We start from the raw sequence: 25,442 nt of genomic DNA, 5'->3' as shown, positions 1-25,442 counted from the left end.
TTGAGGTAAACGAAACTGAGTGTCCAAACAGTTTAAATGCGTTTAGGACTTGGGCTGTACACACCGTTAGCTGAACACAAGTCAACCATCCGTGAAAAAGCCTTCAGACATGGACAACTGTGATTTGGAGAAGCTTTCAGTCTCTGGTGGGAAGCTCCATCCAGCTTTCACACCACAAGTTATAGACTACAAAGTGACAGTGGAGAGCAATGTCAACAAAGTGACTCTGGACCTGAATACTAGTGACTGCGGGGCGTCATACAGTATTGTGAGTACCGTCCTACAAGTTGTGTGCACTTTTTCTCCGGTTAATCTAGTAAAACTAAACATAAAATGTAACCTCATTTTTTTTAATATATATTTCAGCTCTTTGGTGACGGTTCCAGCACCATTATACTGAATGTTGGGTTAAACAGAGTAGAAGTTGAAGTGGTAGCTGAGGATGGCACCATAAAGAAATACTGTGTGGAAATCACTAGGCTATCTGCAAAGATTGCAGAACTCAGTAATCTGGCTTTGGAAGGAGATATTCCACTTCAACCTGCATTTTGCACCAAAATCTATGAATATAACAGTGAGTACAGACTTCATGTGACACTATGACACAGTAGGCAGGCTATGTGTTACTGTAAGGCAGTTGTATTAAAGTAACAGTATGTAATTGGGACATTATTCAATGTTTTAATTAACAAAGAAATAAATACATATTTATTTGCAAGAAAAACTGATTTGGAAAAAGTTAAAACAGTAATTGTGTGTTGTGAATATATTAATTGATGGTAATTTACTTGCATAAATATAAAAAAAATGGTAGAATATCAGACTGTATATAAAGAGTAGTATACTGTATAGCCTATGTGTAAGGGTGTATACTGTATATTTTCTGTGTTATGATTATCAGTTGGTCAAATTTCCAAAAAAGATCCATTTTTGTTTGGGTTTTTGATCTCTGTATACTCACTGTATACTCTTTTTCTGCAGGTATTGTTCCCTTTCATTGTAATGCTGTGACCCTGCTTCCCAAGGTGCCAGACAAAAACATCAAAGTTACAGTGAATCGAGAGGACAGCTCACAACCAGTCCCTCTGAATTTTGGAGACACTGTGGTAGAGATCTCAGTCTGTTCAGCAGATGGCAGTAATTCACAGGTGGATGAGACATGAGAAGAGGACGACTTTATGTTTCATCACACTAAATTGTTGACATTATATTTCAAAAACATATACATCTTGCTTTGCAGTGTACCTTATCCTTACCTAATAACCTACCTGTTAACCTGTAGTAATCTTACATGTTAAAGCTTCACACACAGTTAGTGGTTCCATGTTCCTAAATAATAGTATATAAATTAGCTTTCAAGAGTAGAGTTTGTTTGGATAATTTTAGGTTTCATAATGCTGTGCTGTTTTAAAGGCTCTAAACGTCCCTCTGACTCTGTCAGGTGTACACAGTGTTGGTGACTCGAGAGTTAATCCCCATGGCTGTGACCTTCACTGATGAGAAGCAGCGGCTGGACTATGAATGTCCAGTTTCTCTGACTGCTTTATATAGACCCATATCTATCAACCACAGGTAAGACCTGAATAGGAACACACTTAATATGAGAAAATGTTGGCAGTTGTAACAACAGTTACCGCCTTTATCACATTCATAATATAGTTTAACATTGTTTTTCTTTTACAGTTCATGCAATAGTAAAATAACTTAAAGTAAATGACAATCAGTATTGGATGCACAATCTCAATAGTCATTTCTCATACCCTAATATATAATACTTATAATTTAGGGCATCAATTGCTATTTTGTTAAACTTGTGGTTCATTGGAGCCATTTAAGTTCACTTTGGTTGTTACAATTTGAAATTAGAAAAAAAAATGCTGTATGGTGCAGTACATAGCTTAGACTATGTGCATACTACCTTCTATATTGGTTGAACAAATGCCGCCAAGATCTAACTGGTTCCCTGTTGATTTGCAGTGACCCAAAGCACATCTTCTCAAGGCCTTATATCGAGATGCTGGCACGAAGATCAAAAGTCGACCCACTTAGCGATTGTCCTCTGGGAGACGGCTGGAAGGTTGTTGAACTGGACATTGACAAGAAGATGTCGGCTGCTCGGGTCAAGTGTTTCTTTACTTACAGAGGTGAAGTTTGGAGTCTTAGCTCCTCAAAGAGATGTGTCTAAAGCACAGCTGCGGTGGAGGTGCTTATTGGTCGAGTTAAAAGTCAGCGGGTAGAATATTAGAACCACTATTATTTTTGGTGAAAAAAAGCAAGTGGTGTAGAAAGGAGGATAGATAGGTAATAGCTCAGGAGCATGCATTCAGTCACATTGATCAAATAATAAAAGATAAGTTATTGCAATTACATGGTTCCTCTCAGACCTCTACCTTTCTTGCCATTAATGTTGTTACACAGTCAACCTACACTCCGAGTAACTGACTCTTTGACTCTGCCATTGAGATTTTTCTACATCAGTTGAGCTGCTTCTACTGATATCTTATATAACTACACTGTTAATGTATACACTCTGGCTTACCTCTCAGCAGTCCTGATTATACTCCCTGTACTATCATGTAACGTGATGTCACTGTAGACAACTATTATGTTACTGTAATGAGGGGGATATTATTACTTAATTAAGACCTTGTCTATCTAGATGTTGTAGGCTGCATTTTATATCAGGCCTCATTTGAGCCCTGCTTAGTCAGACAGACAAGTATTTCTGGACAACAAAGATCTCTTTCTAATTGATTTTTTTTTTTACTTGCAGAGGATAGTTCTGGGGAATTACAAAAAAGTGCACACCCGAACAACATGTAATAGATATGTTTACAACAGTCGTGAAATACTTTTGTCAAAAAATAAATTTGAAAGAATTGAAAAGCAATTCTGCAAAGTTGTTAATTAAACTGGAGTCATTTTGTAATCCCTCATCACAAATGTGTCATTTAACTGGTCTTTTCGGTTTCAGTAGTGGAAGACAACGCTACTATCCACTCCTAGTGTGTGATATATTGTGTCTTTGATGTGTGTGTTTTTTTTTAAACAAAGGATGTGATAGTGTGATGGAACTGTCTGAGCTGGGGTCACACTCTCTGGACTGTCCACACAAACCCACAGGGGACCTGGATGCAAAGGTCAGAATGAAAGATTAAACAGAGCTCTGCATTGCCAGAATCACTGCTATCGACCTTGACTCTGCTCATACTTCACAGTGACTAAGTGCTGGTTTAAGGATCTTGTGTTTGTGTGTGTGGGGCTGACACAGTTAGTGAGTGTATAAAGGTTCTTTGAGGATGGTATGCAGAGGTGTGTCATGTTAGTATACCTCGACTAACAATAAAGAACCCATGTTCATTATAGTAAATAGATTCACCAAGTCAATCCATTTGAAAGCTTTGATCTTTTATTGATTGCATCTGATCAACACATCTCTCTTGTGCTCATGTTCATTTTCAGGATGTGACAGAGACTGATTGGTATAAGCAGCACTTTGCATCATCCAGTTGTTTGGAGATAGAGACTAAACACAGTCTGGAGGTAATACATGTATTTTACTTTGCATTATCAGTATACAAGTCTGAAATTAAACTGCATTGGACATACCACCTAAGACCCCCATAGGTAGGCTCACCATTCATTTAACATAAAGATTATTTTTTTTAAGGGTTATTAAGCTTTATTTTCTCCTACATATAACAACTTATTCTCACCTTACACAGTAGAGATCAAATTCAGGGTCGAATGCAGAGTCAAAATCACTGTAATCATTTGTCATTCTGATTCTGTTATATACTCACATATGTCATTGTGTTCCATATTGACACATAGTACAGAAAACCATCTTGTGGTAAATAAAGGTGGGTGAACTTTGACTTTTACTGATCAAATTGAAATCAACATTTCTCCCCTTACAAATTCCCATCCTTATATAACTTATGTAATACCACTTACCAATATGAGGGAATAGTTTTGCTTTGCTGCTTGGCCTGCTGCACTTCATGGGTGGATGATTGTTATCTCTGTCTAATGCAGGTGCGTAACTGGGAGGAAAGACTACAAATGACAGTGGGAGAAGACAATGTGGATAAACTGTGTGCCTTGGCCCAGGATAACATAAAACTCTACCAGCAACGCCTGCCAAAGCCAGGTAAATAGCACATTCTAAACCAAGAGTGAAGGATCAGAAATGAAAGAGAAGTCAAGTAATCTATATTGGCAACTATTATCAATTGCAGCAGTGATAGACCTTATTTCCTCCCACTAAACTATCAGACATACCCCCCTGACTCCAATAACCTTCTACACTTTTATATGTTAAATAAATCACCATGCAAGGTGACCGAAATAACAAATATTTTTTTGATTTTTGAATGGATGTGTAATCCAGATAAAGATCAATATATGTATATAAAAATTCTCTGTATATATCATACTCCGTATTACCATATTTGCACTAAAACCCTCCCTTCTTGTTCTTTTTACTTATAAAATGCAGGTTAAACTGTCTAGATTACCACACACTTTAACAGAGAGTTTATTTTGTATTGTAGTTAAATAACAACACAGGCTGGTGAGTTTATGCATCCCCAGCCAGTGGATAGAAGAGTCATTTTCCTTTCCCTGCCTCGGCACAGCAGCTCAGCTTCAGCCATTAAAAAAATACATGAAAATGGGCTAGCTAGCGGTTGCATCTGAAGCCTCCTCCTCTATCTGACGTGCCAGACACTCAAGTTACTGCTCATTGTTTCTCAGTTAATTGTGCCTTGCTAATTGTTTGATGACCCTGAGAAGTGACATTCAAGACTGATCCCTGGGGGACTGAATGAAAGTCATCGGAACCGACCGAGAGAGAGAAAGAGAGAGAGAGAGAGAGAGAGAGAGAGAGAGAGAGAGAGAGAGAGAGAGAGAGAGAGAATCTTTACTTCTTAAAATATAAACAAGTTTTTTTTCCGTTGTACACGATCAAGCTGCATGAAGGATGATGAAGTGTTATTCAGTCTGACTTCTTGTGTTGTGAAAAACACAACGATCATGTGTGTAGATATCATCAAGGCTGGGAATTTTAAAACTTTGCATATAACATATTACAGTAACACTAGGTGCATGCTATGCCATATGTGCATGGGATTGAGAAGCTGTGACATACGATACAATATACTTTATTGTCCCTTTAGGTACATTTGTTTTGGACTCCAAGTACACACATAAATAATGCCATGACCATTATAAACAAAACACTACAGCACCAATTGAAGCAGTCACAACAATAGATTGCACATAATTGCACGTAACACATAATTCCCTCACCCCACAGTAAAACACCATGAAACTATTGCACAATCTCTACAGCCTCAAGTAGCATAGTTTAAAAGTTTGACAGAGGTAGGACCAAGTGAGTTTTTAAAGCAGTTAAGTTTACAGCAAGGGACTCTGTATAGTCTGCCAGAGGTGCAGGTCATTCTGACAGATAAAGGGCACTCTTGCCAAGGGAAGCTGTGTTTCATGCAAAGGACAAATGCAAACCTTCGTAAGCGAAAGAGAGGAGGTGGCTAAATGGGAGATCCTTTTATTCCTCATTATGCAGCGTACTGTGAAGTGTTTGTACTTGAATGAAACAGAAACACGGTTTTAAAAAAACACTAGTGGAAGAGTTTAATTTCAGTGTGAGACCTTAACAAAGTGGAAACCTTTTTCATGAGAGGGTAACACAGGAATGGAACCTGTCAACAGATTGTTGAAGTGGCTGTTTGTCTGTTCGTTTTGACGGTCATTACAGTCTGAAATGAAAGTAAAACCTTTTTATCCACATCAATTGTCATTTGGTGTCTGAGTCTAACACTGAATAACTAGTTTGTTGCCAGCTTCCCAGCCTGTAGTTTTTGGAGCAAAACCTCCACGTGCGGCTTGTATTGCAGCTGTTTATTGATTGATGTCAGTGCTGTGAGCAAGCAACATTCCACAGAATTAGAAAATTGGATCCACAAGGTTTAATAAGCCTTAATCTCAAACCAATAAAAGCAAATAACAAAGTGTGTAACTGTAACACAACCTTTTCACTGGCTGGTCCTGCTCTAGTTAGCTAACTCATCTCATCATTTATCCAATAACCCATGACAGGCATGATAGACCAGGGTTTTTCCTGGCTCAGAATGGGCCTTTGGGGTAACACATATTATAAGGTGACTAGATTTCTGAGACAAAATCCGGGGACCTTTTCAGCTCAGAAGCGTAAATACCTCCAAAACAGGTAATGTTTTTATCTTTGTAAACTTAAAACGGGGACACTACCCCAGGGCCCACTAGACCTAGAGCTGCACTGGGGCACAAGCTCCACTAAGGGGCGTCCGTGGGCACGCTTCCTTGTAAGAATATTTTGTCTATTTTAACGTTTAAATGCATCAATTTGGTGCACTCAGAGGTTAGACTTGATTATTCTTATCTATGGATGAAAGAATTTTAACCATTCACACACAGGTGGAATAGTTTTTTCTTCATATTTTTGCATTAATGTCACTAGGAAGCATACCAGTATAAATATATAGGCCTATTCATATTTGTAAGTGGGATTTTCTGGAATCTGGCAATATAACAAACCGTATGGTGGTCATGGCGCAGTGGATATGACACATGCCTGTGACACATCCACTATGATGCATCAACCAACGTGTCCCTGAGCAAGACACTTAACCCCTAGTTGCTCCAGAGGCGTGCGGCCTCTGACATATATAGCAATCGCAAGTCTTCAATCGCTTTGGATAAAAGCGTCAGCTAAATGACATGTAATGTAATACTCTGGCTAAGCAATTTACAAAAATGTCTATGCTGACATAGTTTAATTCATTGTACTACTCATATCGATAGCATGTTATTCGAAAGCTTGCTAAAGTTAGTGATATTGTACTACTCATACTCGTCAGAGCTAGCTGGCTGAATGAATGGATGTACTGTAGCCTGTCTCGCAAAGGGCTAGGGTAAGATTCTTCTTACGCCGCTGCGAGAAATATGGGCATTCTAGAACATCTCTGTCTTGAGCCTGCATGTGTAGGGTGCGCGATTAATAAATAAAGTGGCTGTGGATGAACAGGAGGCTGGATGCTGAAAATCAGACCCTTTGGCGCTCGTGATTTTCCTTGTGCGCTGGCAAAAACCCTGTGGGTTTTTATTATTTAAAGTCAATCTAAACCCAAACCTGGTTTTACCTGTAGTACAATGCAGGTACTAAGGTCACTATGAAATGTTATTTTTCAGCTCTATATTAATGCAAATTATCTCACAAATATATTCAAATACTCTCTGGTCTTGTTGTCTGCTGTGTGCATACCATATACCACAGTGTGTGTTTCTCACATTTCAACAGGGGATGTGTTGCAGTATGAGGATGGCCAGTCTCCTCTGCATAGCCTGGAGCAGGCTGCTGTCCACTATGCATCAGCAGTCAGACTCAGCTCCAGAGAAGCCAGACTCCACTTCCTGCTGGGTCTCGTTCTGGAGGAGCAGCACTACGCTACAGAGATGTACGGCCTCCAGAGGAAGGTAGTGTCACGACATGTCCTGAGGAAAAGCCAGCTCTTTCAGTGACGAATTGTGAGGTTTTGCTCAGATGACTAGCTGTAGCAAAACATGCATAACTAAATAGCTTCTTTAAATCTTTTTATTAAAAGATATTTTTTATTAAAATTATTTTAAGCACTATTATACACATTTATACCTGGCAGGTGCTCGGTACAATATATCCCCTAACCTGACTGAAATGGTGGTAATGCACCAGGCTCAAGGGCTTTCCCACCCACATTTGGCCAGCTACTCTTTTCCATGTCCTACCCACGCAAACACACCTGAAATGCCCTGACAAAAATCCATTCATATAACATTGAAGTCCAGGGATTTATACATCTGACAAAGCTTAAAGGAAATATAGAATTTTATTACTTTGCAAATACAGTGTGCATGGGCTCTTTCGTCTTAACAGCTCAACACTTAACCCTACATTTTTGAATGTTGATAATAAATCATATTGTTGGTGAAAATGGTTCTTACATTTGAGAACAGTGAATTGTGCAACCCAACCTCTCGAAACCTTATCATTCGTTTCTTCTCCAGGTTGACAGAGACAGAGATGAATTAAGCGACGCCAAAGCAACAGCGCGTCAGGATGACATCCTGGCTGTGTGCAAGCTCCACGGATTCCTCGGCACGCCCACGGTGGAGAACCAGCTGCAGGCCTTGGATAAAGAGTATCAGCAGCTCAAAGAGCAGGGACAGTCCAGCAGAGGAGACTATGTTCAGACACTCTACATCTGGCTCTCCAAGAAATCTGGCAAGGTAACTGTGCCATAAGTTGCTTCTAAGTTTACTTCACTTGCTCTAATTACCAGCACCATTGACATACCTAAAAAGTAAATGTCAAAGAGGGATGTTGATGGATAGATAGATAGACAGACAGACAGACAGATAGATAGATAGATAGATAGATAGATAGATAGATAGATAGATAGATAGATAGATAGATAGATAGATAGATAGCAGAGCAGCTCTCCTCTGTCGCTCATCATTTTGCAAATTGAGTGGATTTTTAGAAAGCAGATTATCATGTCATTTATTTTCCATTGCTATATGTAGCAAATGAAACACTAGAAAGTGTCACAGGTTATGGATACTTAAGTTATGGATTCTTGTTGTGCAATGTAAGAGACTTCCATGACACATACTTAAAAGCACCCACTAAATAGTTACTCATCAATATATGGCAGATGAAATTGAACTTCCTCCCCTGTTGTTGCAGGATAGCAGTGCAGCCGTGCGGGATGAAGAGAGCTGTGTCCACCGGGCCCTGATGAAGTACCTGGATGCCTGGTCTCTGAGTCCTGACAGCTGGGAGTACAGCCTCCACATAGGAAGGCTTCTGCTGCTGCAGGGGAGGAGCAGGGAAGCCCTGCAGCACCTCCAGAGCGGCCTGGCACTGTGCCCGCTACACCCTGCTCTCAGGTCAGGTCATTTGTTAGTAGTTGAAGCAGAACTTTTATTGTGTCAGTAGCTGTAATAGTTTAAATAATGGCCATCATTAACTCATCAACTCCTACATGACAAATGATCATGTAGGGAAATTGTGTATTCACACAAGGCCCGGCAGAGCTAGTTTTGTCTTCAACATCTTTCCTGTGTTGCGTTCATTTCCTCAGATTCTTCACAGGGCTTGCTCTGTTGCAGCAGGAGCAGAAAGCCTCTGAAGACACAGAGAAGGAGGCTGCTCTGTTCTTACAACAGGGACTGGAACACTTTGTCAGCCAGCGCTGCAGCAAGAGGTTTACATTTGTGTGTGTGTGTGTGTGTGTGTGTGTGTGTGTGTGTGTGTGTGTGTGTGTGTGTGTGTGCGTGCGTGCGTGCGTGGTGGAGGATGTATTCAGTAAGAGAGGGAGAGAGTGTATCAGTAATGTACCAGGATGTTCTGTTTAAGCCTGCCGGAGGGAGAATAGGATAGTGAAAAAAACCTTCAAAGTCAGTATAGATTTGGGTTTTCCACTAACCACCTTCTTTGTCAGTTACTGGAGAAAGTTTTACAAAGATTCAGAGATCTGATTCCTTACTAGTGGAGAAATTTGCTGGTTACATTTTGGGATTTATAATCAAGGAGCTCCTGCCGTTGCCTTGGATTTGTCTGTTTTGCTTGTATGTACTGTAAGTTGACCATGGTCATCACAGCTGCTTTTTCTGTGCTGCTACCCTTTTTCATGATTTTGTCTACAGCTGGGTGGAGCAGGATCCATCAGCCCCTCTGTCCAGCATCAGCACACAGTTCCTGCGAGGCCTTCTCACTCTGGGCCATCTGCAACAGAGAAACACACTGTCCGAGAAGGCCTTGAGTGCAGAGCAGGTCTATCACATGTATGTTACAAACCAGTAGTTTTGTTTAAGTCCGAAATTTACAGATATTACCTTTTTACGCAGTGTTTTAGCCAGTTTAATAAGTGCATGAAAACCCTGTGTCTGCTTGTCTCTGTGCTGTAATGCTTCAGTGTAGCAGTGCTGACTGCCCAGAGTGTGAGTCAGTGTGTGTGTCGTGGCGCGATAATGGGGCAACTGGAGTGGGTGCTCCTGGATGCTCAATTTGCCCTGCTGCAGTGGCTGATCGAGCAGGGTGAGCGCCAGGCCAAGGCGGGCATCGAGAGGCAGTCCCTGGTGGCAAAGAGATGCCAGGCCCTCACAGCTCTCATACGCCAAACCTCTATCGCACCCTGTCAGGAGCTGGTGGACATGCAGGAGAGGGCAAGGAAACATACAGAATGCATATTTTATTTGTATTTTACATTGTTTTGGTTTACTGGTTTGGTAGCTAGTCCATATATAGACTGTTATGTCCTGGTGTGACAGAGAAATCTCACTTGTACCTTCTGCCTACCACCCCTGCACTGTGTACAGGCATGCCAGCTGGCGGTGGTGACCACACCGCGGGACAGCCACGCCCTGTGTCTCTTGGGTCTGGCACAGCTGGCTCAATATGACAACAACCCAAATTCCGACAGATCAAAGGAAGCCATAACAGATGCCTGCCTTAGCTTCCAGGCCAGCATTGAGCTGGAGCACAAGACTCAGAGCGGAGAGCCACTTAAACAGCTGAGCAGTGAGTCTGCACAGTGGACTTACTGTTTGTGATTTTCACTTACTCACTTCACAGCTGGCTAGCAGATAATTACATAGAAATGGGCCTTATCTTACATTTATGTAAAAATTTAATGCAGGGCCCTCATGGCAAATCTGGCTATATATAATATTGCTATCTGAGATGTATTACATTTACAACAACAGTTATGATAGAGATGAACTCGACAGCCACATTAACCACCCCCTGTTTGCTCAGAACAAAAGTGGTGGCAGGACCGGCAGGAGGCTGAAAACAAGAAAGCTGCGGGAGTGAAGGGGCCCTCTGACACCGGTGTGGCCAAGAGAGGAGCTATGCGGGGCAGGGGAGGACCTGGTCAAGGACGGGTGGCAGCAGCTGTAACCAAAGCTCCTGCTCCTACCCCCCCAGCCCCCATCAGGGGAGGGAAAGCTGCTCAGCCTCCAGCCAAAACCCCTGCAGCCAGGTGAGTCACGCCGGCAGCCTGAGTCAAGCGTTTGGCCGACCTGTTATGTGGTCGTCTGTGGATTGTTTGGTTGTTTATTTATTCATGGGTGATTTCCTGTGGATGCTCACTTTTTCACTTTTCAGATGCTCTATGAAGAGAGAATTATGTGAATTAAGGAAGCATTAACAGGTCTTGAAAGGTTTGAGGACCACACTCAAATATGTAAAAAAAAGAAGTCCTGACTGTACATTTAGTAGTTCTGTTGTGTATGTGTATACACGTTATCAAAACTTAAACTCTCTCTGATTTTGTAATCCATTTCGGAGCATTATGTTCTCTTTTATAGGGGAAGAGCTGGAGCAGCAGCAAAGCCAGATAGATCGGCTAAACCTTCCAACAATGGTACACAAGCCCAGCTCCCTGCCAACAAGTCTAAACAGGACTGTTGCCACGATACTGCTGAGACAGCAGAGGGTAAGACATGACAAAAGCATTGACAGTGACATACATAAACCTTTCTTCCCCAAGGTCTTAGTTTTTCATGATTTGGGGGGAAAAAACGTCATATATGGTGATTTACTATATATCACCATGTATTTAATGCCCAATCTAAATGATAACTGTTCAAATGTAGATGATGTGTCATATTGCATCATCACACCTAACACTTTTTCAGGTGCAGTAACTTTTCTTTCCACCTTTTTTGGCAAGAACATGTAAACATTAAAGCTACATTGTGTAAGAATTTCTCCCATCTAGCAGTGAAATTGTATATGACAACCAACTGAATATTACTTTCTAGCCCCCCCCATTCCGAGCGCGTTTAAACTCCTACGGTGGCCGAACTTCGAAATTTGCGAGAAAACCAGTGTAATAATAGTTTTACGTTATTTTGGTACTATTTCATTAACATCAACTATCAGGTTCCCAAACATATGTAAGCTAATGTTAGTAAAGTATCAGTACTATCGTTATTCTGTATATTGTACGAGGTTAATAGTCTAAGGCAATGTTTACAGCGTAGGAGAGAAGCAACGGAGGTTTGTGTTTTTAATATATTTCTCTGAGCAGTATGAACAATGTCAATGAAACCGAAATTAGCTCTTAGTATCTCCATCGTTTACACGCAGCTGTTCTAGCTGTAGCTAGTCTATGTTACAACTCCATTACGTGAGTTGTCTGCCAGGGAAATCATGATACATATGATTACGTTTATGTTACAAGGTAGACAATCCTTTTTCATCATTGACGCGAGGAAAAGTATCATAGACGTCATTCTAGCGTTATGCACAACCATGCTATAGTTAGATAAGCTTAGCAAGTAGCAACTATAAAACTTTGAATTTACACAAATAGGCAGAATTACCTGTCGAGAAGTAAGCAGGCAACTTCGGTGTCCCTTTTAAAATCCTTCCTCCTTATGAGCTCTTTCCATCTTGGAAAAGCCACTCCAATAATAACTTTGGTCTTGTTGCTTTGCCTGTCGCGTTGTCGTTTTAATTCTCTTTTTAACTTCCTTGGCGTCTCCGTTACATGTCCTCGAGAATAGGTGCAATCCTACCTTTTTTCAACAGGCTTTCAAATCTGCCGACAGTCACAAGTAATCTTCTCCCCCTCCTTCCCTGGCATTCGTCACAGTCAGTGCAAATGAGTGAAAAGCGCGAAAGGCGGAGGTATGACCCTCTTTGGCTAATGTATTTTAAAGATGGAGGCGCAACATGTCGGCCGTCATTCGCGCGACTCACTCCTATGCATTCTGAATGATTCTATGCGTACGAGAATACTTTGATTAGTTGGTGGAAGTAATTACACATGAATGAGCACATATTTCTGAAAGAACAAAGGGGTTTTTGCTAAGAATCAACTCAAAAAATTACACAATGGAGCTTTAAACAGGTATAACAGTATAAAATACAAAATATTTCAGTTTCACTTTGAACAACAATTGTGTCAATTGTAAAACCTCAAATGTCACTTTTTCTCAAAGGAGTCAATTATACTTTCTGTGTGTATTCAGAGCCCGCTGTGGCAGACAAAGTGAGCGTGTCCAGTCCGGTGAACCGCAGGTCTCATATCCCACGGCTGGGTCTGGCCCGTGCCCTCTCCCGCTCTGCAGACACCCAGGACCAGGCAAAGCAGCTCTACCAAGAGGTCATCTCCATGGCACCAGGGGTCAGTTGTTATCTGCTACATTTAGATTTTAGGCATTCGCCTAATGCTTTTACAATGCAGCTTACAATGGTTATGTTATAAAATAAAATAACGTCACCAGTTTCACACCCACCCAACTGTGTGACTCCAGTCTTGGTGTATAAGTCCAGTGGAATGGTAGGTCTATGACTGCCCACAGAGAGGCTAGTGCAGTTTTACTCTAAAACAAACATTTCAGTCATAACAAAGAGAAGAAATTATATTTCAATGGGGATGTCTTTATGTCTTCTTGCAACTTGCGGAAGTTGCAAGTGAAGTAGTAATTTATAGAGATTTACAAGCAGTTAGCAGATGTCTGGTGTTGATTTCCCTCAATTGATGTAATCCACATACGATGTGGTTGATTAATTCACTGACTGTCTAGGTCCACGATGCCTACATTGAGCTTGTGCAGCTGCTGGAGCCATCAGACCCTCAGGCTGCAGTGGAGGTGTACTGCAGATTCCCTCTGAAGCCTGTGGCCCAGCAAAGCTTCGACGATGCCTTCATCACAGGAGAAATCGTCCGCATGCTGATGACGCTGGAGCTGTACGACCACCCGCAACTGGGCCCCAGCCTCGTAGCATACGGCAAAGTCATGGGCCTAAGTGATTACTTTTGCTATTGTTATACGTCCTGTAGACATAGTAATATTAGTCTTGGGAAAAGTCAAAACTCGGCAGTAGTAGAAGTGTTATTGAACTTGCTTTTTTTTAGCAGGAAAAAGGGTTTTAAAGGTGCCATAGGTAGGATTGTGAAGATCCAGGATTTTGCCAAAAATTTTGAACATCGACAACTTCTCAGTCCCTCCCCCCTTTCCACTATAACCCAAAATGGTCTCCGAAGCCCCTCCCCCCACAAGGGAGAATGAATGTGTGTGCATGAGCAGTGATTGACACGCAGTTAGACACCCCCCCTGGCCCTGATTGGAGGATCTGAACAGGGAGCGGTGGATTTTTGCAAATCGCACTACAGGCTGTAGGTGTTTTTTTTTAATTACCTGCTTCATGTAGTTCTACTCAAACATAGGCTCAGTTAAGAGCAAATATGACAGAAAGTTAGTTTTATAAGGCTTACCTTCTGCACATTTAAAGCTTAAGAAAATGGGTACTTACTTACAGAATAGTTAGTTAGTAGTTAACCATTTATGACAAAGATGAATAGAATCTGGTAAAATAATGCAGTATTTGCAGATTGCACATTGATTGCCTGCCACAAAAAATACTTTCAAATTCTTTAGTAAAAAATAAAACGGTGGCATTCTTTATGCTATGCGACAAACTCCACCCGTCTTGAATGCCAGGCACATTTAAACAAACACTGCACTTAATATTTATTTGCAAATCATGATTTAAAGAGTAGTTACCTTGACTATATCTAACAAATGTGTTGTTTAATTGGGTATTGAAATCATGCAGCCAGGCCGATGTGACATGCCATGATGTGCTATTTATAGATTTGTATCATTTTGATTTTGTAATGGCCAGCTAGAGTAATAATAACTTTATTTGTATAGCACCTTTAAAAACAACAGCTTACAAAGTGCTTTAACAGAAGAAAAAGCATAAACAAAACATAAATATACACAGCACATCAATATACATACCTATAAATACACAACATAAGATGGGGCAGCTCTAAAGGACAGAAAAAAATCGGGTTAATATTGTGTAATTATGTTAATAACATGAAGTCTCACATACGTTTGATTTATAAATCAAATAAAGCACAAAATTAGAACTTACTTAAACAACGCGACACATCTAAAAATTAAACTTAATGTGTATAAGTATTAGTATCATTGTGACTGCAGTAATGTCGATGTAGTAATCTGTGATTGCGTCCGTAGGTTGCATAGACAAATACATCGACATCTTGGATGGGAAGTGTATGACCAAGCTGCTGAAGAGTGTCTATGCAAGGATCCACGACAGACAGGAGGACGATCAGGAACTACAGGATTTCTTCAAGTTCAAATGCTGGACATAATGATGCTTGTAATTCTCTAACAAATACCTGTATTTATTATCTTTTCGAATCCTTGAGTGACTCACAGTTTGCGGTTTACCAAAAAGACTGGTGTTGCACTAAAGACACTTTCTGTGCGCATACATATAGTAATCCTCTTGACTTATACCTTACACCTGATGTTATAAATAAGTCATTTATATTAGACAGAGGACACTGAGAAAATGGTCATCTTTTTCTCCAAAGGCACATTTAATTTGAAAACAAGAGTTACAAGAGTTATCAATAAAAATGACATATCAAAACTGGAGTACATCAACATTCACCAGTAGTGCAACAAAAGACAGGTGTTTCAGTGAGCATCCGACAGAAATGGAAATAGATAAAGTTAAATATTGGTGTCATTTCAAACCAGAGGCTATATGAATAATTTCTTCATCCCAATAGAGGGATTTTGATAATACAGGAAAGGTATTGTATTTATCTGCACTACAGTTTTTTTTTTTTCATTGCCTGCTGGGCTCAGCCAAGCACTACGCATGTTTCAGAGACAGCATTTAACAGAGACAAAACGGCATAACTCCAACCAAGGATTTCCAAGATCATTTGAGCTAAATGGTTTTCTGGCAAGATGAGTCTAAAGACAAGTATCAATTGTACAAAATCTAGACCGACAGCTGCCAAGACCCACAGTAGGAAATTGTTATCATCTAATAAAAACCAAATCAGCCTCACAATAAGGCAGCGATTTACACACTGTTGGCAGATCTCCATAGTTGGGTCTGATTTCTTTTTAAGCTGCACAGATCTTGACCATCAGTCTTTGTTGTGGTCTACTTTATCAAACCACGTTGAGTTTGGTGACAATGAGCACACGGACAGACTGGTCAAAGCCCGAACACACACACAGGCCCTGCTTGTCGGGGCTCCAGTCCAGGCTGGCGATCGGCTGAGTGGACAGAGTGGCGTTCTGTAAGAGGTTGACGGAACCAGCTACGCCCACGTCCATGTCATCTGAGCCTTTCTTGCTTCTCTGAGCAGGATACTCGCTGGAAATGACATCAGGAATATTTTAGGGATTGGGTTCTAGTAAAGCAGGAAATGTCATTCACACAAGTGCCCGTCATGATGAGCACTTGTGTATTTTGAAATGGAACAAAACTTTGTAGTTTAAGATGGATGACTTACTATTTCCATAGATGTAAGTTGCCTGCACCCCCCGCAGTCATAAAGATGTCTCTGTTTTGAGGCAAATGTCTCACCTGCCAGATGGTCGACTTATTAGCCTAAAATAAAGAAGAGGGATCATTTACTTCCCGAAACAATTTAGTACAGATTAGATTTAGTCCATTGACATTACATTCCTAGCACCTTTCAAAACACTGTAAAACTGTGTAGAAAACCTCCAAATCACTTTAATCTGCTGCTGAGGGTTTAAGTAACGTGGCCTTGCTCATTTTTGTCAAGATTGTTGTCACTTAAACAGTTTTGACTCTTCCTTTAGTATTGACTTAGATTCTAAAGTCTGTTTAAAGTTATGTCAATGATGGAACAGTTGTTATCCCTAGTGTGATCTCTGCAACTGTCCCCTATGTTAACTAGCCAAACAGCATTGTGGAAAGCCATTACTTAGCTTTTACATATGCAGAACACCTTCAGAAAAACACTTGGAACAGCATTAATGAGTTCACTGAAACCACTTAGTCTGGTTTCAGAAACAGTACGGTAATGCAACACACAAATATAACAAAAACATGGTGCCTTTAGAATCCACTGGCTACTTTCATCTAAAGTTTTGGGATGTTTATTATAATAATACAGTGGCACTCATACGTTTATGAACCCATGCTAAAGTTGACTAAAAAGAGGATTAAAAAAATCTTTTGGAAATTGATCTTAATGCCTTAATTAAAAAAAGGCATAAGTAAGTACACCCTATGTTAAATTCCCATAGAGGCAGGCAGATCTTTATTTTTAAAGGCCAGTTATTTCATGGATCCAGGATACTATGCATCCTGATAAAGTTCCCTTGGCCTTTGGAATTAAAATAGTCCCATTTTTACATCCCCTTCACCATACCTAGAGATTGGCATGGGGTACTTTCCATAAGCTCATCTCTCAATGCAAATCAAACCAGCTATTAGGCTAACTGAAATAAAACCATGCCAGTCTCTAGGTATGGTGAAGGTATGTGATGATGTGGGGCTATTTTAATTCCAAAGGCCAAGGGAACTTTATCAGGATGCATAGTATCCTGGATCCATGAAATAACTGGCCTTTAAAAATAAAAATCTGCCTGCCTCTATGGGAATTTAACATAAGGGTGTACTTACTTATGCCTCCTGTGTTTTAAGGAAGAACATTTATTTATTTACGATACGTGATTCATTCACAAAGAAAATTGGTGTCCTTAAAGTGCCCATATTATGAAAAAAAACACTTTTTCTGGGATTTGGGGTGTTCTTTTGTGTCTCTGGTGCTTCCACACGCATACCAACTTTGAAAAAAAATCCATCCATGCTGTTTTGAGTGAGATACGGTTTCTGAATGTGTCCTGCCTTCAGTCTCCGGGTGAGCTGTTCAAAATCGGCACGGCTTGTGACGTCACAAGCCGAAACGAGCTGGCTAACTCCAACCGTTAGCTTGTAGCATTAGCGTTAGCATGCTACCTTGTTTTCAATAGCAAAGCACTGCTACAACACATACAAGTTCACCATAATCTACAAAAGAACTACTTACATGTGCGCCCTCATTTAGAAGTCTCCCAGCTAATCCTGCCTTGTAACTGACCGAAGTTGGAGAAACAGCCTCTCTTTTACTGTCTATGGAGCTAGCTAGCTGACATGATCTACATCTGAGCTACTGAGCATGTGCGAGTGCAATCAAAGATAGTACAGAAGAAGAAGAAGAAAAGAGGTCTCACTCTGTAGCTAAAACAGAGACCAGGTGAAAAGAAGATCTGCAGCAGTGAGAGAGAGAGCTGTGCAGTACAACAAAAATAAACCTATTCTGGTACAACCTTAAAATACAATTATGAACCTGAAAATGAGCATAATAATGGCACTTTAAAGGTTGGATTTTTCCTCAATTTTTTAATTAAGGCATTAAGATAAAATTTCACCTTAAATTAAACCTTCACTGCCACATGGGTGGCAGTGAAGGTCAGGGGCCTCGACGGACCAGACCCGGGCAGCAGAGGCTGGCTCTGGGGGACGTGGAATGTCACCTCTCTGTGGGGGAAGGAGCCGGAACTTGTGCGGGAGGTGGAGCGCTACCGGTTAGATCTGGTGGGGGCTTACCTCTACGCACAGTCTTGGTTCTGGAACCATACTCCTGGATAGGGGTTGGACTCTTTTCTTCTCCGGAGTTGCCCAGGGTGTGAGGCGCCGGGGCGGGTGTGGGGGATACTCACAAGCCCCCGGCTGAGCGCCGCTACGTTGGAGTTTAACCCGGTGGGACGAGAGGGTCGCCTCCCTACGCCTGCGGGTTGTGGGGGGAAAAACTCTGACTGTTGTTTGTGCATATGCACCAAACAAGAGTTCAGAGTATTCGGCCTTCTTGGAGACCTTGAGTGGAGTCCTGCATGGGGCTCCAGTCGGGGACTCCATAGTTCTGCTGGGGGGGGACTTCAACGCGCACGTGGGTAATGATGGAGACACATGGAGAGCGTGATTGGGAGGAACGGCCTCCCTGATCTAAACCAGAGTGGTTGTTTGTTGTTGGACTTCTGTGCTAGTCATGGATTGTCTATAACGAACACCATGTTCGAACATAGGGATGCTCATAAGTGTACTTGGTACCCAGAGCACCCTAGGCCAAAGGTCAATGATCGATTTTATAATCGTTTCATCTGATCTGAGGCCATATGTTTTGGACACTCGGGTGAAGAGAGGGGCGGAGCTGTCAACCGATCACCATCTGGTGGTGAGTTGGGTCAGGGGGTGGGGGAAGACTCTGGACAGACCTGGTAAGCCCAAGCGGGTAGTGCGGGTAAATTGGGAACGTCTGGAGGAGGCCCCTGTCCGACAGACTTTCAACTCACACCTCCGGCGGAGCTTTTCGTGCATCCCTGTGGAGGCTGGGGGGCATTGAACCTGAGTGGACAATGTTCAAAGTTTCCATTGCTGAAGCTGCGGTGAGGAGCTGTGGTCTTAGGGTCTTAGGTGCCTCAAGGGGCGGTAACCCACGAACACCGTGGTGGACACCGGTGGTCAGGGAAGCCGTCCGACTGAAGAAGGAGTCTTTCCGGGATATGTTATCCCAGGCGACTCCGGAGGCAGTTGCAAGGTACCCGAAGGGCCCGAAGGGCTGCAGCCTCTGCCGTGAAAGAGGCAAAGCAGCGTGTGTGGGAGAAGTTCGGAGAAGACATGGAGAAGGACTTTCGGTCGGCACCAAGGTACTTCTGGAAAACCGTTCGCCACCTCAGGAGGGAGCGGGGAACCATCAAGCTGTGTACAGTAAGGATGGGGCGCTGTTGACCTCAACTGAGGAGGTAATAGAGGGCGGTGGAAGGAGCACTTTGAGGAACTCCTAAATCCGACTAATACGCCCTCTATGGTAGAGGCAGAGCTGGAGGATGAGGGGGGATTGGCATCAATTTCCCTGGTGGAGGTTGCTGAGGTAGTTAAACAACTCCACAGTGGCAAAGCCCCAGGAATTGATGAGATCCGTCCAGAAATGCTTAAAGCTCTGGGTGTGGAGGGGTTGTCTTGGTTGACACGCCTCTTCAACATTGCGTGGAAGTCTGGGACGGTGCCTAAGGAGTGGCAGACCGGGGTGGTGGTTCCCCCTTTTTTAAAAAGGGGGGACCAGAGGGTGTGTGCCAATTACAGGGGTATCACACTTCTCAGCCTCCCCGGTAAAGTCTACTCCAAGGTGCTGGAAAGGAGGGTTCGGTCGATAGTCGAATCTCAGGTTGAAGAGGAACAATGCGGATTCCGTCCTGGTCGTGGAACAACGGACCAGATCTTTACTCTCGCAAGGATCCTGGAGGGAGCCTGGGAGTATGCCCAACCAGTCTACATGTGTTTTGTGGATCTGGAGAAGGCGTATGACCGGGTGCCCCGGGAGATACTGTGGGAGGTGCTGCGGGAGTACAGGGGTGAGGGGGTCCCTTCTCAGGGCCATCCAATCTCTGTACGACCAAAGCGAGAGCTGTGTCCGGGTTCTCGGCAGTAAGTCGGACTCGTTTCAGGTGAGAGTTGGCCTCCGCCAGGGCTGCGCTTTGTCACCAATCCTGTTTGTAGTATTTATGGACAGGATATCGAGCGTAGTCGGGGGTGGAGAGGGGTTGCAGTTCGGTGGGCTGGGGATCTCATCGCTGCTTTTTGCAGATGATGTGGTCCTGATGGCATCATCGGCCTGTGACCTTCAGCACTCACTGGATCGGTTCGCAGCCGAGTGTGAAGCGGCTGGGATGAGGATCAGCACCTCTAAATCGGAGGCCATGGTTCTCAGCAGGAAACCGATGGAGTGCCTTCTCCAGGTAGGGAATGAGTCCTTACCCCAAGTGAAGGAGTTCAAGTACCTTGGGGTCTTGTTCGCGAGTGAGGGGACAATGGAGCGGGAGATTGGTCGGAGAATCGGCACAGCAGGTGCGGTATTACATTCAATTTATCGCACCGTTGTGACGAAAAGAGAGCTGAGCCAGAAGGCAAAGCTCTCAATCTACCGGTCAGTTTTTGTTCCTACCCTCACCTATGGTCATGAAGGCTGGGTCATGACCGAAAGAACAAGATCCAGGGTACAAGCGGCCGAAATGGGTTTCCTCAGGAGGGTAGCTGGCGTCTCCCTTAGAGATAGGGTGAGAAGCTCAGTTATCCGTGAGGAGCTCGGAGTAGAGCCGCTGCTCCTTTGCGTCGAAAGGAGCCAGTTGAGGTGGTTCGGGCATCTGGTAAGGATGCCCCCCTGAGGGCGCCTCCCTAGGGAGGTGTTCCAGGCACGTCCAGCTGGGAGGAGGCCTCGGGGGAGACCCAGGACTAGGTGGAGGGATTATATCTCTAACCTGGCCTGGGAACGCCTCGGGATCCCCCAGTCGGAGCTGGTTAATGTGGCCCGGGAAAGGGAAGTTTGGGGGTCCCCTGCTGGAGCTGCTACCCCCGCGACCCGACCCCGGATAAGCGGATGAAGATGGATGGATGGATGGATTAAGATAAATTTCCAAAAGATGATTTTTTTTATTCCTCTTTTTAGTCAACTTTAGCATGGGTTCATAAACGTATGAGTGCCACTGTATATACAATCCAAAGCTGTTAAGACTTTGTAGAGCCACACTGATATCCTATTTAAAAAGAAAATATCTGGTGGAACCTTGTGATTCATGGTGTGAGACACGGATGTGCCAACTGTTGATCACTCAGAAGAACTGGACAAATATTTAGAAAACTGACCTAGCAAAACACTTGGTGCGTAGTGCTGTGCACTAATGCCGATTTAAGTGTGTTTTTCTAGCATTTTCCCCACAAAAAGCCACACTTCTCTCTTCGCCCCGGCCCGGTGTCATTTTTGGCCAGTGTCACAAAGCCACTGAGAATATTAGACAAACACAACCCCAAACACTTCCAGCTGTGAAAACGGTCAAACCCACGTGTGCCCCCATTTTCCTCTGTAGCGTACAATAACCTTTTGACATTTTTCCCATGCGAGGGAGCCAAACATCCGACTGGCTCTCTCCACACAGGTCAATTACCTTTTCGGAAACAGAGGCGAAGCCCTTGGTGGGGTGCTGGGTCCTCATGTCAAAGACGTGGAATTTTCCCTCCAGTGACGTGGCCACCAGCTTGTTCATGCTGATGTCTTTCCTGTCAAACTCCACACAGCATACCTGGTCATGATGTCAGAAATAATAACAGTCACTCCCTGGACATTGATCACATGGCATGGGTCCACCACAAACTATTCTCCATACTGTACAACAGAATATGAAGTGTGACACAATGACCCCTGGGGGGTTCACCTACATTCAGGAGGTGATGAATAAGAGAGACTGTGTAATAAAATCAGTGCAGGGCTTTGTATACGACGTGTAAAGGGAACATGCAGACTTCCCCTGTGGTTTTATGTACAGTCCAGCTGGGAGGTCATTTTCAGCTCTGTCTCCACATCTGATCCTGTTTGTGTCTACATTCTCATTCAAGTGCAGGTTGCGGTGCAAAAGAAATAATATGTTTGGAAAGACTATCCTAATAAAAACATTAGTTCTAATTATGAGGACTACTCTTCGTGTTTCAGCACTGAGCTGACCGAATCGCTCAGTTTGTTTTCATTTTCTTCAGCAATGGTTGTCATTTTCTTGCTGTGGTGCCACACTTTCTACACGACTAAAGAAATCAAGAGGAAAATCTTCCCGGGAAGTGTTAAACCTCAACAACCTTACAAAAATCACATGCCACATGGGCTGTCACACCACTTATTAGCAGATGTTTTTTTCTGTTGACGTTTCAACATTTCAACACGTGTTCACCTCACCCCGTTTTTTATGTTGGTTTCCCACCGTAGAGACATATTCCGCAGGTCAAAGAGTTTGATGTCCCCGTTGTCGTAGCCAGCACACACACAGCGGTCCTGATCGTTGAAGGCATGACCTGTAAAGAAAATGAGCAGTGTTTTCATTGACAATGGTAAAGGAACACTTATCCGTGTGTACTTGGAAAGCAGGTGTCTGAAACGGGACTGCTCGCATTTCTAAAACAGCCATCGTTATCTAAAAGTTGTGGATGTAGGTACTTCCATAAGCTGAAAACTTCTATTTCACACACCAAATGCAACAGTCCAGCAGTCCCTCTTGGTTTCTCCTTCCATGGGCTCCATGTTGGCTACAGGTGAATCCTTCTGTCTGGGATCCCACACCTTGACTGTCCCTGTAACACCCAAGATCATTTGACATTTTAGCTCACTTTGTTTTCTTTGTGTCATTGCTTTAAAAAGCATTTACTTGCAAACTGCATATGCCTAAACTTGTTTTAATGCTCTTACCGTCTCTGCTTCCAGTGACTATCTCAGGTGCACCATCACCAATCCCCAGGCCGCCAACAGCATCAATGCTATTCACTATCTCTTTGTGGGCCTTAACAGTGTACACTGGCACTTCAGGCATCTCCAGATTCCTGTGGACAACAGAAGCATCTGCACTGAAGAAACCAGTAGACTTAAAAACAGTTGTCAGTGTGACCTCACTTTCCATTAAGTCAGACAGCAATTCATCTTTATAATATTGAATAACTAAGAAGCCAATTATAGTTGTCCAATTGAGCCTTTGGAATTAAAAACAGCTTTAGATGTATGCTCTACAGTTAGCACATGAAGTGGTTTGTGATTGAATTAAAACCGTTCTTTCACCATTTCGCTGACAAAACAAAGATGAAGATACTTAGTGGATATGGATAAAATACCATATATTGAGATTTCCTTCAAAATCCCCAGTTGCTATGTGTCTTTGTTGAAGAGAGGTGGCCCCAAATGTTCCACACTTTATGGGTTTGGGTTTCTCTACCTGAAACACATGAGATGCAAGATTTTCTTTAGCTCCAACTAGGAGACAATGCAACAAGCAGTGAAATAGCAGTAAGGAAACAACAACATATACTTATTTGGGTGCGATCTTGAGCCATGTGTTAATGGAGAACATCCTAAATTGAAAAACTATATGTTTAGATATATATGAGAGCAATGAGAAATGTTTTGTAACAGTTTATTTAGTTGGAATTACTCAGATTAATCAAACACTGACCCACAAACCAACAATTTAGAACTAAGAATGATTAGTCCAGACCAGGGTCTACTCCAGGGTCCTATATTTCTTCACCTCTGAACCCTGGTGATGTGGTGCCTTTTCAAGCTGCTACATACATCACCCCATTAACCCAACACCTTCTCTATACTCCGTAATGAAGTGAGTAGTTTCTTATGATGACTCTCTTTTAGCTCTACCCTGATGTCTGCTAGATGTCAAGCTACATAGCCATTAGAACATGTTGCCAGTATGACACAGTGCTCAAAGACAGTTAAAGCTTTCTGACGCTGTTCTATAACCACCATTTGCCTCCAGTGGTGGCAGTTAAATGTTAGTCTGTGCACTAAAGGACCCGTTAATTGTTAGCAACCTCTTAAGATCTAATAGTGCTGTAAATTAGAGCAGGTGGACTAGGCAGGTCAAAACGTTTAAACTGTAACGTTTCCGTATGTTAACAGTTGTAGCACAATCTGTAACGTTACATACACAACATGGGAGGGGGGTGTTCAAAAGCTTTTGACTGGCAGAGGCGTTCATCGGCTGTCTTCTTGTTGCTCGTTGCTATGGAGACAACCTAGCAAGACTTTTCTAGACCTTAGATAAGCTAGCTAACCCTCAAACAGGCCGTTTACATGATGCGTTTACATGAGTAAAAAAAAAGGGGACAAGAGCAAACACGAGTAAAATGTTTACGTGTTATCTACCTCCTTGATAAGATGAGCATCTCCGTGCTCCACTTCATATATTTGCATTACTCCGGTTCCTCTGGGAAAGTTCCCCATACAGACGAACTTCGCGCTGCAAGGAATCCATTTAGTGTCAAAAACTGTGTAGTTCAAACTCTTCTGAAAATGCGCAATAATCTGAGGCTTTGCTAGTGGCGATGACATATTTGACGTTTGGTAGATAATGTGTAAAACGGTTGAATTGTTGTTGTAAAAGTATCAAGAAAACGCGTCCAATGTGGTGGTATTGACTGCTGCTGCTGCTTCTTCGGTTTCTTCTCCTCTTCTTCTTCTTCTGAAGTTTTATGGGCGTGCAACACACCAATGTTTAAAGAGCATGCCGCCACCTACTCTACCGGTGCGTGTAACACGGAAATAAAATGGATGTTATTCCATTTTATGTTGTAACTTCATGACTTTAAACACCCATCACTAATAAATTAAACTAAAACAAAGAAAACAAAGCAACAACTTTGTAAAGATATATATTCCGGGTAATAACCCTGTTATAAGGCCGACTCGAGCTCGCTGCCAAAACAACTGACGTCTTGACTGTCCTACCTTAAAACTAGCTGAGCATGAGGCTGCCTAAAGAGATGCCTGAGCAAATGTGTACAATTCAACTAAACATTTAGGTATTTGAGATGCACAGAACATTTATTCGGATATTGTATTATTTTAAACTCAATTCTGCAACCCAAATGATACTTATATTGTAATAACTACACGAATATGTATTATTATTACTACAGGCGTCGA

The 25,442-nt window shown here is 42.5% G+C and overlaps 2 protein-coding genes across 2 annotated transcripts; one reads left to right on the top strand and one right to left on the bottom strand.

The window, feature by feature from the left end:
* Positions 1 to 15,320, top strand: LOC144532203 (uncharacterized). Its single transcript, XM_078272832.1, has 20 exons — positions 1 to 268; positions 367 to 574; positions 982 to 1,148; positions 1,442 to 1,572; positions 1,978 to 2,144; positions 3,055 to 3,140; positions 3,463 to 3,543; positions 4,039 to 4,153; positions 7,364 to 7,539; positions 8,107 to 8,328; positions 8,789 to 8,991; positions 9,186 to 9,308; positions 9,751 to 9,888; positions 10,020 to 10,269; positions 10,423 to 10,624; positions 10,862 to 11,087; positions 11,416 to 11,543; positions 13,087 to 13,241; positions 13,645 to 13,867; positions 15,109 to 15,320. Exons 1-20 carry the CDS (start codon positions 110 to 112, stop codon positions 15,246 to 15,248), a joined length of 3,300 nt encoding a protein of 1,099 aa, XP_078128958.1. The 5' UTR covers positions 1 to 109; the 3' UTR covers positions 15,249 to 15,320.
* dnaaf10 (dynein axonemal assembly factor 10) lies at positions 14,748 to 25,254 on the bottom strand. Its single transcript, XM_078272833.1, has 8 exons — positions 24,663 to 25,254; positions 23,618 to 23,718; positions 23,202 to 23,332; positions 22,985 to 23,086; positions 22,695 to 22,810; positions 21,916 to 22,050; positions 16,416 to 16,513; positions 14,748 to 16,276 (listed from the first exon to the last, which is right to left on the bottom strand). Exons 1-8 carry the CDS (start codon positions 24,846 to 24,848, stop codon positions 16,069 to 16,071), a joined length of 1,077 nt encoding a protein of 358 aa, XP_078128959.1. The 5' UTR covers positions 24,849 to 25,254; the 3' UTR covers positions 14,748 to 16,068.
* Positions 25,255 to 25,442: the final 188 nt, after the last annotated feature.

Source organism: Sander vitreus, chromosome 17 (genome assembly GCF_031162955.1).
Source record: "Sander vitreus isolate 19-12246 chromosome 17, sanVit1, whole genome shotgun sequence".
Lineage (NCBI taxonomy): Eukaryota > Metazoa > Chordata > Actinopteri > Perciformes > Percidae > Sander > Sander vitreus.
The sequence above is the reverse complement of the archived record's forward strand: the minus strand, read 5'-3'. Positions and strand labels throughout refer to the sequence as shown.